Source organism: Oncorhynchus gorbuscha, linkage group LG16 (assembly GCF_021184085.1).
Source record: "Oncorhynchus gorbuscha isolate QuinsamMale2020 ecotype Even-year linkage group LG16, OgorEven_v1.0, whole genome shotgun sequence".
Taxonomy (NCBI): domain Eukaryota; kingdom Metazoa; phylum Chordata; class Actinopteri; order Salmoniformes; family Salmonidae; genus Oncorhynchus; species Oncorhynchus gorbuscha.
In genome coordinates, this window is record NC_060188.1 from 89,621,214 (window position 1) to 89,637,696 (window position 16,483).

A 16,483-nucleotide genomic window follows, 5' to 3' on the forward strand; every position below is an offset into this window, starting at 1 on the left:
CAGGGCCCACCACACCTGGGGAAGTCACAACACTCTGTCTGTCTGTCTGTCTGTCTGTCTGTCTGTCTGTCTGTCTGTCTGTCTGTCTGTCTGTCTGTCTGTCTGTCTGTCTGTCTGTCTGTCTGTCTGTCTGTCTGTCTGTCTGTCTGTCTGTCTGTCTGTCTGTCTGTCTGTCTGTCTGTCTGTCTGTCATGGGGAGGGGAGGAGGGGGACACGGGGAGGGGAGGAGGGGGACATGGGGAGGGGAGGAGGGGGACATGGGGAGGGGATGAGGGGGACATGGGGAGGGGAGGAGGGGGACACGGGGCAGGTGGGGGACATGGGGAGGGGAGGGAGGGGAGGAGGGGGACATGGGGAGGGGAGGAGGGGGACATGGGGAGGGGAGGGAGGGGAGGAGGGGGACATGGGGAGGGGAGGAGGGGGACATGGGGCAGGAGGGGGACATGGGGAGGGAAGGGAGGGGAGGAGGGGGACATGGGGAGGGGATGAGCTGGGGGGGGGGAGGGGATGGGGATGGGGGGAGGAGGGGGGACACGGGGCAGGAGGGGGACATGGGGAGGGGAGGGAGGGGAGGAGGGGGACATGGGGACATGGGGCAGGAGGGGGACATGGGGAGGGGAAGGAGGGGAGGAGGGGGACATGGGGAGGGGAGGAGGGGGACATGGGGCAGGAGGGGGACATGGGGAGGAGAGGGAGGGGAGGAGGGGGACATGGGGAGGGAAGGAGGGGGACATGGGGAGGGGAGGAGGGGGACACGGGGCAGGAGGGGGACATGGGGAGGGGAGGAGGGGGACACATGGGGCAGGAGGGGGACATGGGGAGGGGAAGGAGGGGAGGAGGGGGACATGGGGAGGGGAGGAGGGGGACATGGGGAGGGGATGAGGGGGACATGGGGAGGGGAGGAGGGGGACATGGGGAGGGGAGGAGGGGGACATGGGGAGGGGAGGAGGGGGAAACGGGGCAGGAGGGGGACATGGGGAGGGAGGGGAGGAGGGGGACATGGGGAGGGGAGGAGGGGGACATGGGGAGGGGATGAGGGGGACATGGGGAGGGGAGGGAGGGGACATGGGGAGGGGATGAGGGCATGGGGAGGGGAGGAGGGGGAGGGGAGGAGGGGGACATGGGGAGGGGGGGAGGGGGGGAGGGGGACATGGGGAGGGGAGGAGGGGGACATGGGGAGGGGAGGGGGGGACATGGGGAGGGGAGGGGGGGACATGGGGAGGGGATGAGGGGGACATGGGGAGGGGAGGAGGGGGACATGGGGAGGGGAGGAGGGGGACATGGGGAGGGGAGGAGGGGACACGGGGAGGGGAGGACATGGGGAGGGGGGGAGGGGAGGAGGGGGACATGGGGAGGGGAGGAGGGGGACATGGGGAGGGGAGGAGGGGGACATGGGGAGGGGAGGGAGGGGGACATGGGGAGGAGGGGGAAGGGGGAGGGAGGGGGACATGGGGAGGGGAGGAGGGGGACATGGGGAGGGGGGAGGGGGACATGGGGAGGGGGAAGGGGGGAGGGGGACATGGGGAGGGGAGGAGGGGGACATGGGGAGGGGAGGAGGGGGACATGGGGAGGGGAGGAGGGGGACATGGGGAGGGGAGGAGGGGGACATGGGGAGGGGAGGAGGGGGGACAGGGGGAGGGAGGAGGGGGACACGGGACAGGAGGGGGACATGGGGAGGGGATGAGGGGGACATGGGGAGGGAGGAGGGGGACATGGGGAGGGGAGGGGGACATGGGGAGGGGAGGAGGGGGACATGGGGAGGAGGGGGGGACATGGGGAGGGAGGGGAGGAGGGGGACATGGGGAGGGGAGGAGGGGGACATGGGGAGGGGATGAGGGGGACATGGGGAGGGGAGGGAGGGGGGAGGGGACATGGGGAGGGGATGAGGGGGACATGGGGAGGGGGAGGGGGACATGGGGAGGGGAGGAGGGGGACATGGGGAGGGGAGGAGGGGGACATGGGGAGGGGAGGGAGGGGACATGGGGAGGGGAGGAGGGGGACATGGGGAGGGGATGAGGGGGACATGGGGAGGGGAGGAGGGGGACATGGGGAGGGGAGGAGGGGGACATGGGGAGGGGAGGGAGGGGACATGGGGAGGGGAGGAGGGGGACATGGGGAGGGGAGGAGGGGGACATGGGGGGGGAGGAGGGGGACATGGGGAGGGGAGGAGGGGGACATGGGGAGGGGGGAGGGAGGGGGACATGGGGAGGGGAGGGGGATGAGGGGGACATGGGGAGGGGAGGAGGGGGACATGGGGAGGGGAGGGAGGGGGACATGGGGAGGGGAGACATGGGGGGAGGAGGGGGACATGGGGAGGGGAGGAGGGGGACATGGGGAGGGGAGGAGGGGGACATGGGGAGGGGAGGAGGGGGACATGGGGAGGGGAGGGAGGGGGACATGGGGAGGGGAGGAGGGGGACATGGGGAGGGGAGGAGGGGGACATGGGGAGGGGAGGAGGGGGACATGGGGAGGGGAGGGGGAGGGGGACATGGGGAGGGGAGGAGGGGGACATGGGGAGGGGAGGAGGGGGACATGGGGAGGGGGGGGGAGGGGGACATGGGGAGGGGAGGGATGGGGGGGACATGGGGAGGGGAGGAGGGGGACATGGGGAGGGGAGGGAGGGGGACATGGGGAGGGGAGAAGGGGATGGGGGGATGAGGGGGACATGGGGAGGGGAGGAGGGGGACATGGGGAGGGGAGGAGGGGGACATGGGGAGGGGAGGAGGGGGACATGGGGAGGGGAGGGAGGGGGACATGGGGAGGGGAGGAGGGGGACATGGGGAGGGGAGGAGGGGGACATGGGGAGGGGAGGAGGGGGACATGGGGAGGGGGATGAGGGGGACACCATCATCTAACACAGCAGAACAGACAGTGCTCTGTTTCTCTAGACCTGCTGTTTCAGCATATTTGAAAGGCAGTTTATAACCAAGGAGAATCTGAGAGGATGACATGATGATGATGTTACAGGAAGAAAGTGGTGTTGTAACGTCGGTCTCCTAGAAGGGACAGTATACAAGGCATTCGAGTGGTATTGAAACAGATGGTACTGGAGGTGGTGCTGTTACTGACCATGGGCCCCCGTCGGCCCTGCTTCATGAAGGACAGGTCAGGCGAGGGCCCAATGGGGCCCATCAGTCCCCTGGGTCCAGGAGGGCCGGGGGGCCCCAACAGTCCTGTGTGGCCAGGGGGACCCATTGGCCCTGGATCTCCTGAGATATAGAAACACACAGGTTTGGGTATTAGTGGGAGAGCAGAGACATTATACTACAGGACTACAGAGACAATATACTACAGAACTACAGATAGACAGAGACATTATACTACAGAACTACAGATAGACAGAGACATTATACTACAGAACTACAGATAGACAGAGACATTATACTACAGACAGACAGAGACATTATACTACAGGACTACAGATAGACAGAGACATTATACTACAGGACTACAGACAGACAGAGACATTATACTACAGGACTGCAGAGACATTATACTACAGAACTACAGATAGACAGAGACATTATACTACAGGACTACAGACAGACAGAGACATTATACTACAGAACTACAGATAGACAGAGACATTATACTACAGGACTGCAGATAGACAGACAGAGACATTATACTACAGGACTACAGATAGACAGAGACATTATACTACAGGACTACAGATAGACAAAGACATTATACTACAGGACTACAGACAGACAGAGACATTATACTACAGGACTACAGATAGACAGAGACATTATACTACAGGACTGCAGAGACATTATACTACAGAACTACAGATAGACAGAGACATTATACTACAGGACTACAGACAGACAGAGACATTATACTACAGAACTACAGATAGACAGAGACATTATACTACAGGACTACAGATAGACAGAGACATTATACTACAGAACTACAGATAGACAGAGACATTATACTACAGGACTGCAGATAGACAGACAGAGACATTATACTACAGGACTACAGACAGATAGACAGAGACATTATACTACAGGACTGCAGATAGACAGACAGAGACATTATACTACAGGACTACAGATAGACAGACAGAGACATTATACTACAGGACTACAGATAGACAGACAGAGACATTATACTACAGGACTACAGATAGACAGAGATATTATACTACAGGACTACAGATAGACAGAGACATTATACTACAGGACTGCAGATAGACAGACAGAGACATTATACTACAGGACTGCAGATAGACAGACAGAGACATTATACTACAGGACTACAGACAGATAGACAGAGACATTATACTACAGGACTGCAGATAGACAGACAGAGACATTATACTACAGGACTACAGACAGATAGACAGAGACATTATACTACAGGACTACAGATAGACAGACAGAGACATTATACTACAGGACTACAGATAGATAGACAGAGACATTATACTACAGGACTACAGACAGATAGACAGAGACATTATACTACAGGACTGCAGATAGACAGAGACATTATACTACAGGACTACAGATAGACAAAGACATTATACTACAGGACTACAGACAGATAGACAGAGACATTATACTACAGGACTACAGATAGACAGAGACATTATACTACAGGACGACAGAGACATTATACTACAGGACTACAGACAGATAGACAGAGACATTATACTACAGGACTACAGATAGACAGAGACATTATACTACAGGACTACAGATAGACAGAGACATTATACTACAGGACTACAGACAGATAGACAGAGACATTATACTACAGGACTACAGACAGATAGACAGAGACATTATACTACAGAACTACAGACAGATAGACAGAGACATTATACTACAGGACTACAGAGACAATATACTACAGAACTACAGAGAGATAGACAAAGACATTATACTACAGAACTACAGACAGATAGACAGAGACATTATACTACAGGACTACAGACAGATAGACAGAGACATTATACTACAGGACTACAGATAGACAGACAGAGACATTATACTACAGGACTACAGATAGACAGAGACATTATACTACAGAACTACAGACAGATAGACAGAGACATTATACTACAGGACTACAGAGACAATATACTACAGAACTACAGAGAGATAGACAAAGACATTATACTACAGAACTACAGACAGATAGACAGAGACATTATACTACAGGACTACAGACAGATAGACAGAGACATTATACTACAGGACTACAGAGACAATATACTACAGGACTACAGATAGACAGACAGAGACATTATACTACAGGACTACAGAGACAATATACTACAGGACTACAGATAGACAGAGACATTATACTACAGGACTACAGATAGACAAAGACATTATACTACAGGACTACAGACAGATAGACAGAGACATTATACTACAGGACTACAGACAGATAGACAGAGACATTATACTACAGGACTACAGAGACAAAACTCTGGATAAGAGCGTCTGCTCAATGACTTAAATGTAATGTACTACAGGACTACAGACAGATAGACAGAGACATTATACTACAGGACTACAGACAGATAGACAGAGACATTATACTACAGGACTACAGAGACAATATACTACAGGACTACAGACAGATAGACAGAGACATTATACTACAGGACTACAGAGACAATATACTACAGGACTACAGATAGACAGAGACATTATACTACAGGACTACAGATAGACAAAGACATTATACTACAGGACTACAGACAGACAGAGACATTATACTACAGGACTACAGATAGACAGAGACATTATACTACAGGACTACAGAGACAATATACTACAGAACTACAGAGAGATAGACAAAGACATTATACTACAGGACTACAGATAGACAGAGACATTATACTACAGGACTACAGAGACAATATACTACAGAACTACAGAGAGATAGACAAAGACATTATACTACAGAACTACAGATAGACAAAGACATTATACTACAGGACTACAGATAGACAAAGACATTATACTACAGGACTACAGATAGACAAAGACATTATACTACAGGACTACAGATAGACAAAGACATTATACTACAGGACTACAGATAGACAAAGACATTATACTACAGGACTACAGATAGACAAAGACATTATACTACAGGACTACAGATAGACAGAGACATTATACTACAGGACTACAGATAGACAAAGACATTATACTACAGGACTACAGACAGACAGAGACATTATACTACAGGACTACAGACAGACAGACAGAGACATTATACTACAGAACTACAGATAGACAGACATAGACATTATACTACAGGACTACAGAGACATTATACTACAGGACTACAGACAGACAGACAGAGACATTATACTACAGGACGACAGATAGACAGAGACATTGTACTACAGGACTACAGAGACATTATACTACAGGACTACAGAGACATTATACTACAGGACTAGAGAGACATTATACTACAGGACTACAGAGACATTATACTACAGGACTACAGATAGACAAAGACATTATACTACAGGACTACAGATAGACAGAGACATTATACTACAGGACTGCAGAGACATTATACTACAGAACTACAGATAGACAGAGACATTATACTACAGGACTACAGACAGACAGAGACATTATACTACAGAACTACAGATAGACAGAGACATTATACTACAGGACTACAGATAAACAGAGACATTATACTACAGAACTACAGATAGACAGAGACATTATACTACAGGACTGCAGATAGACAGACAGAGACATTATACTACAGGACTACAGACAGATAGACAGAGACATTATACTACAGGACTGCAGATAGACAGACAGAGACATTATACTACAGGACTACAGATAGACAGAGACATTATACTACAGGACTACAGATAGACAGAGACATTATACTACAGGACTGCAGAGACATTATACTACAGAACTACAGATAGACAGAGACATTATACTACAGGACTACAGACAGACAGAGACATTATACTACAGAACTACAGATAGACAGAGACATTATACTACAGGACTACAGATAGACAGAGACATTATACTACAGAACTACAGATAGACAGAGACATTATACTACAGGACTGCAGATAGACAGACAGAGACATTATACTACAGGACTACAGACAGATAGACAGAGACATTATACTACAGGACTGCAGATAGACAGACAGAGACATTATACTACAGGACTACAGATAGACAGACAGAGACATTATACTACAGGACTACAGATAGACAGACAGAGACATTATACTACAGGACTACAGATAGACAGAGACATTATACTACAGGACTACAGATAGACAGAGACATTATACTACAGGACTGCAGATAGACAGACAGAGACATTATACTACAGGACTGCAGATAGACAGACAGAGACATTATACTACAGGACTGCAGATAGACTGCAGAGACATTATAGACAGACAGATAGACAGACAGAGACATTATACTACAGGACTGCAGATAGACAGACAGAGACATTATACTACAGGACTACAGATAGACAGAGACATTATACTACAGGACTACAGACAGATAGACAGAGACATTATACTACAGGACTGCAGATAGACAGACAGAGACATTATACTACAGGACTACAGACAGATAGACAGAGACATTATACTACAGGACTACAGATAGACAGAGACATTATACTACAGGACGACAGAGACATTATACTACAGGACTACAGACAGATAGACAGAGACATTATACTACAGGACTACAGATAGACAGAGACATTATACTACAGGACTACAGACAGATAGACAGAGACATTATACTACAGGACTACAGAGACAATATACTACAGAACTATAGAGAGATAGACAAAGACATTATACTACAGAACTACAGACAGATAGACAGAGACATTATACTACAGGACTACAGACAGATAGACAGAGACATTATACTACAGGACTACAGATAGACAGACAGAGACATTATACTACAGGACTACAGATAGACAGAGACATTATACTACAGGACTACAGACAGATAGACAGAGACATTATACTACAGGACTACAGAGACAATATACTACAGGACTACAGATAGACAGAGACATTATACTACAGGACTACAGATAGACAGAGACATTATACTACAGGACTACAGATAGACAAAGACATTATACTACAGGACTACAGACAGACAGAGACATTATACTACAGGACTACAGATAGACAGAGACATTATACTACAGGACTACAGAGACAATATACTACAGAACTACAGAGAGATAGACAAAGACATTATACTACAGGACTACAGATAGACAAAGACATTATACTACAGGACTACAGATAGACAAAGACATTATACTACAGGACTACAGATAGACAAAGACATTATCCTACAGGACTACAGATAGACAGAGACATTATACTACAGGACTACAGATAGACAGAGACATTATACTACAGGACTACAGACAGACAGAGACATTATACTACAGGACTACAGATAGACAGAGACATTATACTACAGGACTACAGACAGACAGAGACATTATACTACAGGACTACAGATAGACAAAGACATTATACTACAGGACTACAGATAGACAAAGACATTATACTACAGGACTACAGATAGACAAAGACATTATACTACAGGACTACAGATAGACAAAGACATTATACTACAGGACTACAGATAGACAAAGACATTATACTACAGGACTACAGATAGACAAAGACATTATACTACAGGACTACAGACAGACAGACAGAGACATTATACTACAGGACTACAGACAGACAGAGACATTATACTACAGGACTACAGACAGACAGAGACATTATACCACAGGACTACAGATAGACAGAGACATTATACTACAGGACTACAGATAGACAAAGACATTATACTACAGAACTACAGATAGACAGAGACATTATACTACAGAACTACAGATAGACAGACAGAGACATTATACTACAGGACTACAGACAGACAGAGACATTATACTACAGGACTACAGACAGACAGACAGAGACATTATACTACAGGACTACAGACAGATAGACAGAGACATTATACTACAGGACTACAGAGACATTATACTACAGGACTACAGACAGACAGACAGACAGAGACATTATACTACAGGACGACAGATAGACAGAGACATTGTACTACAGGACTACAGAGACATTATACTACAGGACTACAGAGACATTATACTACAGGACTAGAGAGACATTATACTACAGGACTACAGAGACATTATACTACAGGACTACAGAGACATTATACTACAGGACTACAGAGACATTATACTACAGGACTACAGATAGACAGAGACATTATACTACAGGACTACAGACAGACAGAGACATTATACTACAGGACTACAGATAGACAGAGACATTATACTACAGGACTACAGATAGACAGAGACATTATACTACAGAACTACAGACAGACAGAGACATTATACTACAGGACTACAGAGACATTATACTACAGAACTACAGATAGACAGAGACATTATACTACAGGACTACAGATAGACAGAGACATTATACTACAGGACTACAGATAGACAGAGACATTATACTACAGAACTACAGACAGACAGAGACATTATACTACAGGACTACAGATAGACAGAGACATTATACTACAGAACTACAGACAGACAGAGACATTATACTACAGGACGACAGAGACATTATACTACAGGACTACAGACAGACAGAGACATTATACTACAGAACTACAGATAGACAGAGACATTACACTACAGGACTACAGACAGACAGACAGAGACATTATACTACAGGACTACAGACAGACAGAGACATTATACTACAGAACTACAGATAGACAGAGACATTATACTACAGGACGATAGATAGAACACAGACAGACAGAGACATTATACTACAGAACTACAGACAGACAGAGACATTATACTACAGAACTACAGATAGACAGAGACATTATACTACAGAACTACAGATAGACAGAGACATTATACTACAGGACTACAGATAGACAGAGACATTATACTACAGAACTACAGATAGACAGAGACATTATACTACAGAACTACAGACAGACAGAGACATTATACTACAGAACTACAGATAGACAGAGACATTATACTACAGGACTACAGATAGACAGAGACATTATACTACAGAACTACAGATAGACAGAGACATTATACTACAGAACTACAGACAGACAGAGACATTATACTACAGGACTACAGACAGACAGAGACATTATACTACAGAACTACAGACAGACAGAGACATTATACTACAGAACTACAGACAGACAGAGACATTGTACTACAGGACTACAGAGACATTATACTACAGAACTACAGACAGACAGAGACATTATACTACAGAACTACAGATAGACAGAGACATTATACTACAGAACTACAGACAGACAGAGACATTATACTACATGACTACAGACAGACAGAGACATTATACTACAGAACTACAGACAGACAGAGACATTATACTACAGAACTACAGACAGAGACATTGTACTACAGGACTACAGAGACATTATACTACAGAACTACAGACAGACAGAGACATTATACTACAGAACTACAGACAGACAGAGACATTATACTACAGAACTACAGACAGACAGAGACATTATACTACAGGACTACAGACAGACAGAGACATTATACTACAGAACTACAGATAGACAGAGACATTATACTACAGGACTACAGAGACATTATACTACAGGACTACAGACAGACAGAGACATTATACTACAGGACTACAGACAGACAGAGACATTATACTACAGAACTACAGACAGACAGAGACATTATACTACAGGACTACAGATAGACAGAGACATTATACTACAGGACTACAGACAGACAGAGACATTATACTACAGGACTACAGACAGACAGAGACATTATACTACAGAACTACAGACAGACAGAGACATTATACTACAGGACTACAGACAGACAGAGACATTATACTACAGGACTACAGACAGACAGAGACATTATACTACAGCTAGTTTTACCTGGAGGCCCGGGCAGACCAGGAGGTCCGGGCAGGAAGTTGTGTGACATCAGCATCTTCTCACTGGTCATCTGCTTGGTAACATCAGCGTTGCTGGGCAACATGGCGATCTATAGAACGAGAAGAACGGATATAGTTAAGATTGTTCATGTTTTTAGTACAATAGTTGAACTAAGATCATAAGGCATTCATCAGTTATATTCTTCAACAATCAATTGCAATATATCATTACAATCCTAAATTGCCTATTTAATGTAGAGGTTCTGGCTCAAAGGATTTTCTCAAGATCAGTCTTAATGAGAGAGAGGTCTGAGATAATGGAGGAAGGATCAGGCATGTCCACGATACAGCCACTTGGCTGTCAATCATCATAGAGCAGAAGCCTACGGGGAGATTACAGTGTACGAGTGTATTCAACGTTCAAGGACCTGTAATAATAGTTACTACATGGATGTATTAAACTTACAGGACAAGAAAATTACATTCTCTACGTGAATTATTTGTTGTGTCAGAGTACGACTTGAAACCAGCTATGTCAATTTGTAATAACCAGACGCAGGCCCAGGAAATCACTATGCATTACTTAGGTAGACCAGGAGACCGCACTGTACTCTGGGATATATACATGTACATGTGAGTACTCTATATCAAAGCGTAGTACAGGCTGGGGCCATACATTAGGCTGGGGCCATACATTTGGCTGGGGCCATACATTAGGCTGGGGCCTGGGCTATACATTAGGCTGGGGCCATACATTAGGTTGGGGCTGTGGCCATACATTGGGCTGGGGCCATACATTAGGCTGGGGCTGTACATTAGGCTGGGGCCATACATTAGGCTGGGGCTTGGGTCATAAATTAGATTGGGGCCATACATTAGGCTGGGGCTATAAATTAGGCTGGGCCCATACATTAGGCTGGGGACATACATTAGGCTGGGGCCATTCATTAGTCTCTGGGGCCATAAATTAGGCTGGGGCCATACATTAGATTGGGGTCATACATTAGATTGGGGCCATACATTAGGCTGGGGCCATACATTAGGCTGGGGCTTGGGTCATAAATTAGATTGGGGCCATACATTAGGATGGGGCTATACATTAGGCTGGGGACATACATTAGGCTGGGGCCATACATTCGGCTGTGGCCATACATTAGGCTGGGGCCATACATTAGGCTGGGGCCATACATTAGGCTGGGGACATACATTAGGCTGGGGCCATACATTAGGCTGGGGCCATACATTAGGCTGGGGCCATACATTAGGCTGTGGCCATACATTAGGCTGGGGCCATACATTCGGCTGGGGCCATACATTCGGCTGTGGCCATACATTAGGCTGGGGCCATACATTCAGCTGGGGCCATACATTAGGTTGTGGCCATATAAAAGGCTGGGGCCATACATTAGGCTGGGGACATACATTAGGCTGGGGCTATACATTCGGCTGGGGCCATACATTAGGCTGGGGCCTGGGCTATACATTAGGCTGGGGCCATACATTAGGCTGGGGCTGGGGCCATACATTAGGCTGGGGCCATACATTCGGCTGGGGCCATACATTTGGCTGGGGCCATACATTTGGCTGCGGCCTGGGCAATACATTAGGCTGGGGCTGGGGCAATACATTAGGCTGGGGCTATACATTAGGCTGGGGCTATACATTAGGCTGTAGCCATACATTAGGCTGGGGCCATACATTAGGCTGGGGCCATACATTAGGCTGGGGCCATACATTAGGCTGTGGCCATATAAAAGGCTGGGGCCATACATTAGGCTGGGGCCATACATTAGGCTGGGGCCATACATTAGGCTGGGGCTTGGGTCATAAATTAGATTGGGGCCATACATTAGCCTGGGGCTGGGGCCATACCTTAGTCTCTGGGGCTGGGGCCATACATTAGACTGGGGCCATACATTAGACTGAGGCATTACATTAGACTGAAGCATTACATTAGACTGGGGCCATACATTAGACTGAGGCATTACATTAGACTGGGGCATTACATTAGGCTGGGGCCATACATTAGACAGAGGCATTACATTAGACTGGGGCCATACATTAGACTGGGGCTATACATTAGACTGGGGCCATACATTAGGCTGGGGCCATACATTAGGCTGGGGTCATACATTAGACTGGGGCCATACATTAGGCTGGGGCCTTACATTAGGCTGGGGCCATACATTAGGCTGGGGCCATACATTAGACTGGGGCCATACATTAGACTGGGGCCATACATTAGACTGAGGCATTACATTAGACGGAGGCCTTACATTACCTGCCAACTAGTGTGCAAGTCATATGACATGGTATGTCCCTGGACAGGGGCGATGAATCAGAGAACATCCAATTGAATCATTATTCCTGCCGACGAGGTCTCCGGATCATGACATGAGATGAAGGAGTAAGTGTTGGTTTGTAGAGACGAGCAGCTATGCTATGTAAGTGTCAATCCAAAGCAGCCTGTGTTTATGCCTTGAGGGGGGCAGTGGGTGACCAGTAATGGCCATAATTCTCTTTCCTGTCAGTCAGTCAACAACCCCCTGCACAATATCTGACCTCTGTTCTCAAAAGACAATTTTGTTGTCTTAGACTGCATCCCAAATTGTACCCTATTCCCTATATAGAGCATGACTACTTTTGACCAGAGCCCTACTTTTGACCAGAGCCCTATGGGTCCTATGTAGGGATTGGGGTATAGGGTGCCATTTGCAGCACACTAGCCACATAGGCCTATTTCATTTTTTCCCCCTCCAATAAAAAAAGAGCTAGTAGCGTGCCTACTGAACCCCATAGGACCACACGGCTGGGAACCATATATCACATGTTACAGGGCAGAGTGGTGAACTGCCCCGGTGACAGACTGGTCTACAAATTGAGCCTGACTGGGAAGGCTAGAGGGCTGGAAATACTCACTAAGCAGTGTGTGTGTGTGTGTGTGTGTGTGTGTGTGTGTGTGTGTGTGTGTGTGTGTGTGTGTGTGTGTGTGTGTGTGTGTGTGTGTGTGTGTGTGTGTGTGTGTGTGTGTGTGTGTCTGTGTCTGTGTCTGTGTCTGTGTGTGTGTGTGTGTGTGTGTGTGTGTGTGTGTGTGTGTGTGTGTGTGTGTGTGTGTGTGTGTGTGTGTGTGTGTGTGTGTGTGTGTGTGTGTGTGTGTGTGTGTGTGTGTGTGTGTGGTACCACTCCGGTATAACCGGCACTTTACAACGACAGACATAATTTACAGAACCAACTAGCTAGCTGCAATAATCCAAAATGATTTCAATAATGTTTATTACGTACAATAAACGTCGTTCTGCGTCCCAGAGGAGATGTTTCCCAGTGTTATTCTACCTGAATATATTGACAGATATTGACCAGTGATACGCAGAGTTCTTTGGTGAATGAAACATACACTAGAATGCCATGAATAACTAAATAAACCAATGGAATAATCCTGGTCCATTTTAATACTGAATCCAACCAACTGTGTTTTATGTGGAATGGCTCGGTGGTAAGCAGCAACACAAATGAAATACAAGACATTATAATAACAATAATAATTGTTACCACCTTTTAATAAACCTGAATCCAACCAGGTGCATTTAACGTCTTGATCGACTTGAATTGACTTTTAAATCCGGGCAGCCGAGCGGAAATGGAGGAAAACTCGCCTCCCTGCGGACCTGGCATCCTTTCACTCCCTCCTCTCTACATTTTCCTCCTCTGTCTCTGCTGCTAAAGCCACTTTCTACCACGCTAAATTCCAAGCATCTGCCTCTAACCCTAGGAAGCTCTTTGCCACCTTCTCCTCCCTCCTGAATCCTCCGCCCTCCCCCCTCCTCCCTCTCTGCAGATGACTTCGTCAACCATTTTGAAAAGAAGGTCGACGACATCCGATCCTCGTTTGCTAAGTCAAACGACACCGCTGGTTCTGCTCACACTGCCCTACCCTGTGCTCTGACCTCTTTCTCCCCCTCTCTCCAGATGAAATTCGCGTCTTGTGACGGCCGGCCGCCCAACAACCTGCCCGCTTGACCCTATCCCCTCCTCTCTTCTCCAGACCATTTCCGGAGACCTTCTCCCTTACCTCACCTCGCTCATCAACTCATCCCTGACCGTTGGCTACGTCCCTTCCGTCTTCAAGAGAGCGAGAGTTGCACCCCTTCTGAAAAAACCTACACTCGATCCCTCCGATGTCAACAATTACAGACCAGTATCCCTTCTTTCTTTTCTCTCCAAAACTCTTGAACGTGCCGTCCTTGGCCAGCTCTCCCGCTATCTCTCTCTGAATGACCTTCTTGATCCAAATCAGTCAGGTTTCAAGACTAGTCATTCAACTGAGACTGCTCTCCTCTGTATCACGGAGGCGCTCCGCACTGCTAAAGCTAACTCTCTCTCCTCTGCTCTCATCCTTCTAGATCTATCGGCTGCCTTCGATACTGTGAACCATCAGATCCTCCTCTCCACCCTCTCCGAGTTGGGCATCTCCGGCGCGGCCCACGCTTGGATTGCGTCCTACCTGACAGGTCGCTCCTACCATGAGAATCACCACGCGCTCTCACCACTGGTGTCCCCCAGGGCTCTGTTCTTGGCCCTCTTCTATTCTCGCTATACACCAAGTCACTTGGCTCTGTCATAACCTCACATGGTCTCTCTTATCATTGCTATGCAGACGACACACAATTAATCTTCTCCTTTCCCCTTCTGATGACCAGGTGGCGAATCGCATCTCTGCATGTCTGGCAGACATATCAGTGTGGATGATGGATCACCACCTCAAGCTGAACCTCGGCAAGACGGAGCTGCTCTTCCTCCCGGGGAAGGACTGCCCGTTCCATGATCTCGCCATCACGGTCGACAACTCCATTGTGTCCTCCTCCCAGAGCGCCAAGAACCTTGGCGTGATCCTGGACAACACCCTGTCGTTCTCAACTAACATCAAGGCGGTGGCCCGTTCCTGTAGGTTCATGCTCTACAACATCCGCAGAGTACGACCCTGCCTCACACAGGAAGCGGCGCAGGTCCTAATCCAGGCACTTGTCATCTCCCGTCTGGATTACTGCAACTCGCTGTTGGCTGGGCTCCCTGCCTGTGCCATTAAACCCTTCAACTCATCCAGAACGCCGCAGCCCGTCTGGTGTTCAACCTTCCCAAGTTCTCTCACGTCACCCCGCTCCTCCGTTCTCTCCACTGGCTTCCAGTTGAAGCTCGATCCGCTACAAGACCATGGTGCTTGCCTCACGGAGCTGTGAGGGGAACGGCACCTCAGTACCTCCAGGCTCTGATCAGGCCCTACACCCAAACAAGGGCACTGCGTTCATCCACCTCTGGCCTGCTCGCCTCCCTACCACTGAGGAAGTACAGTTCCCGCTCAGCCCAGTCAAAACTGTTCGCTGCTCTGGCCCCCAATGGTGGAACAAACTCCCTCACGACGCCAGGACAGCGGAGTCAATCACC

The 16,483-nt window shown here is 48.0% G+C and overlaps 1 protein-coding gene across 2 annotated transcripts in view; it reads right to left on the reverse strand.

Annotated features, from left to right (window-relative positions):
• Nucleotides 1-16,483, reverse strand: part of ccbe1 (collagen and calcium binding EGF domains 1) — a 146,639-nt gene that overhangs the window by 28,732 nt on the left and 101,424 nt on the right. For both annotated transcript variants that reach the window (XM_046306757.1, XM_046306756.1), the window contains exons 7-8: nucleotides 11,046-11,154; nucleotides 3,070-3,209 (exon numbers count right to left, since the gene is read on the reverse strand). In XM_046306757.1, the coding sequence (XP_046162713.1) occupies nucleotides 3,070-3,209; nucleotides 11,046-11,154 (249 nt within the window). The remainder of the gene's footprint in view (nucleotides 1-3,069; nucleotides 3,210-11,045; nucleotides 11,155-16,483) is intronic.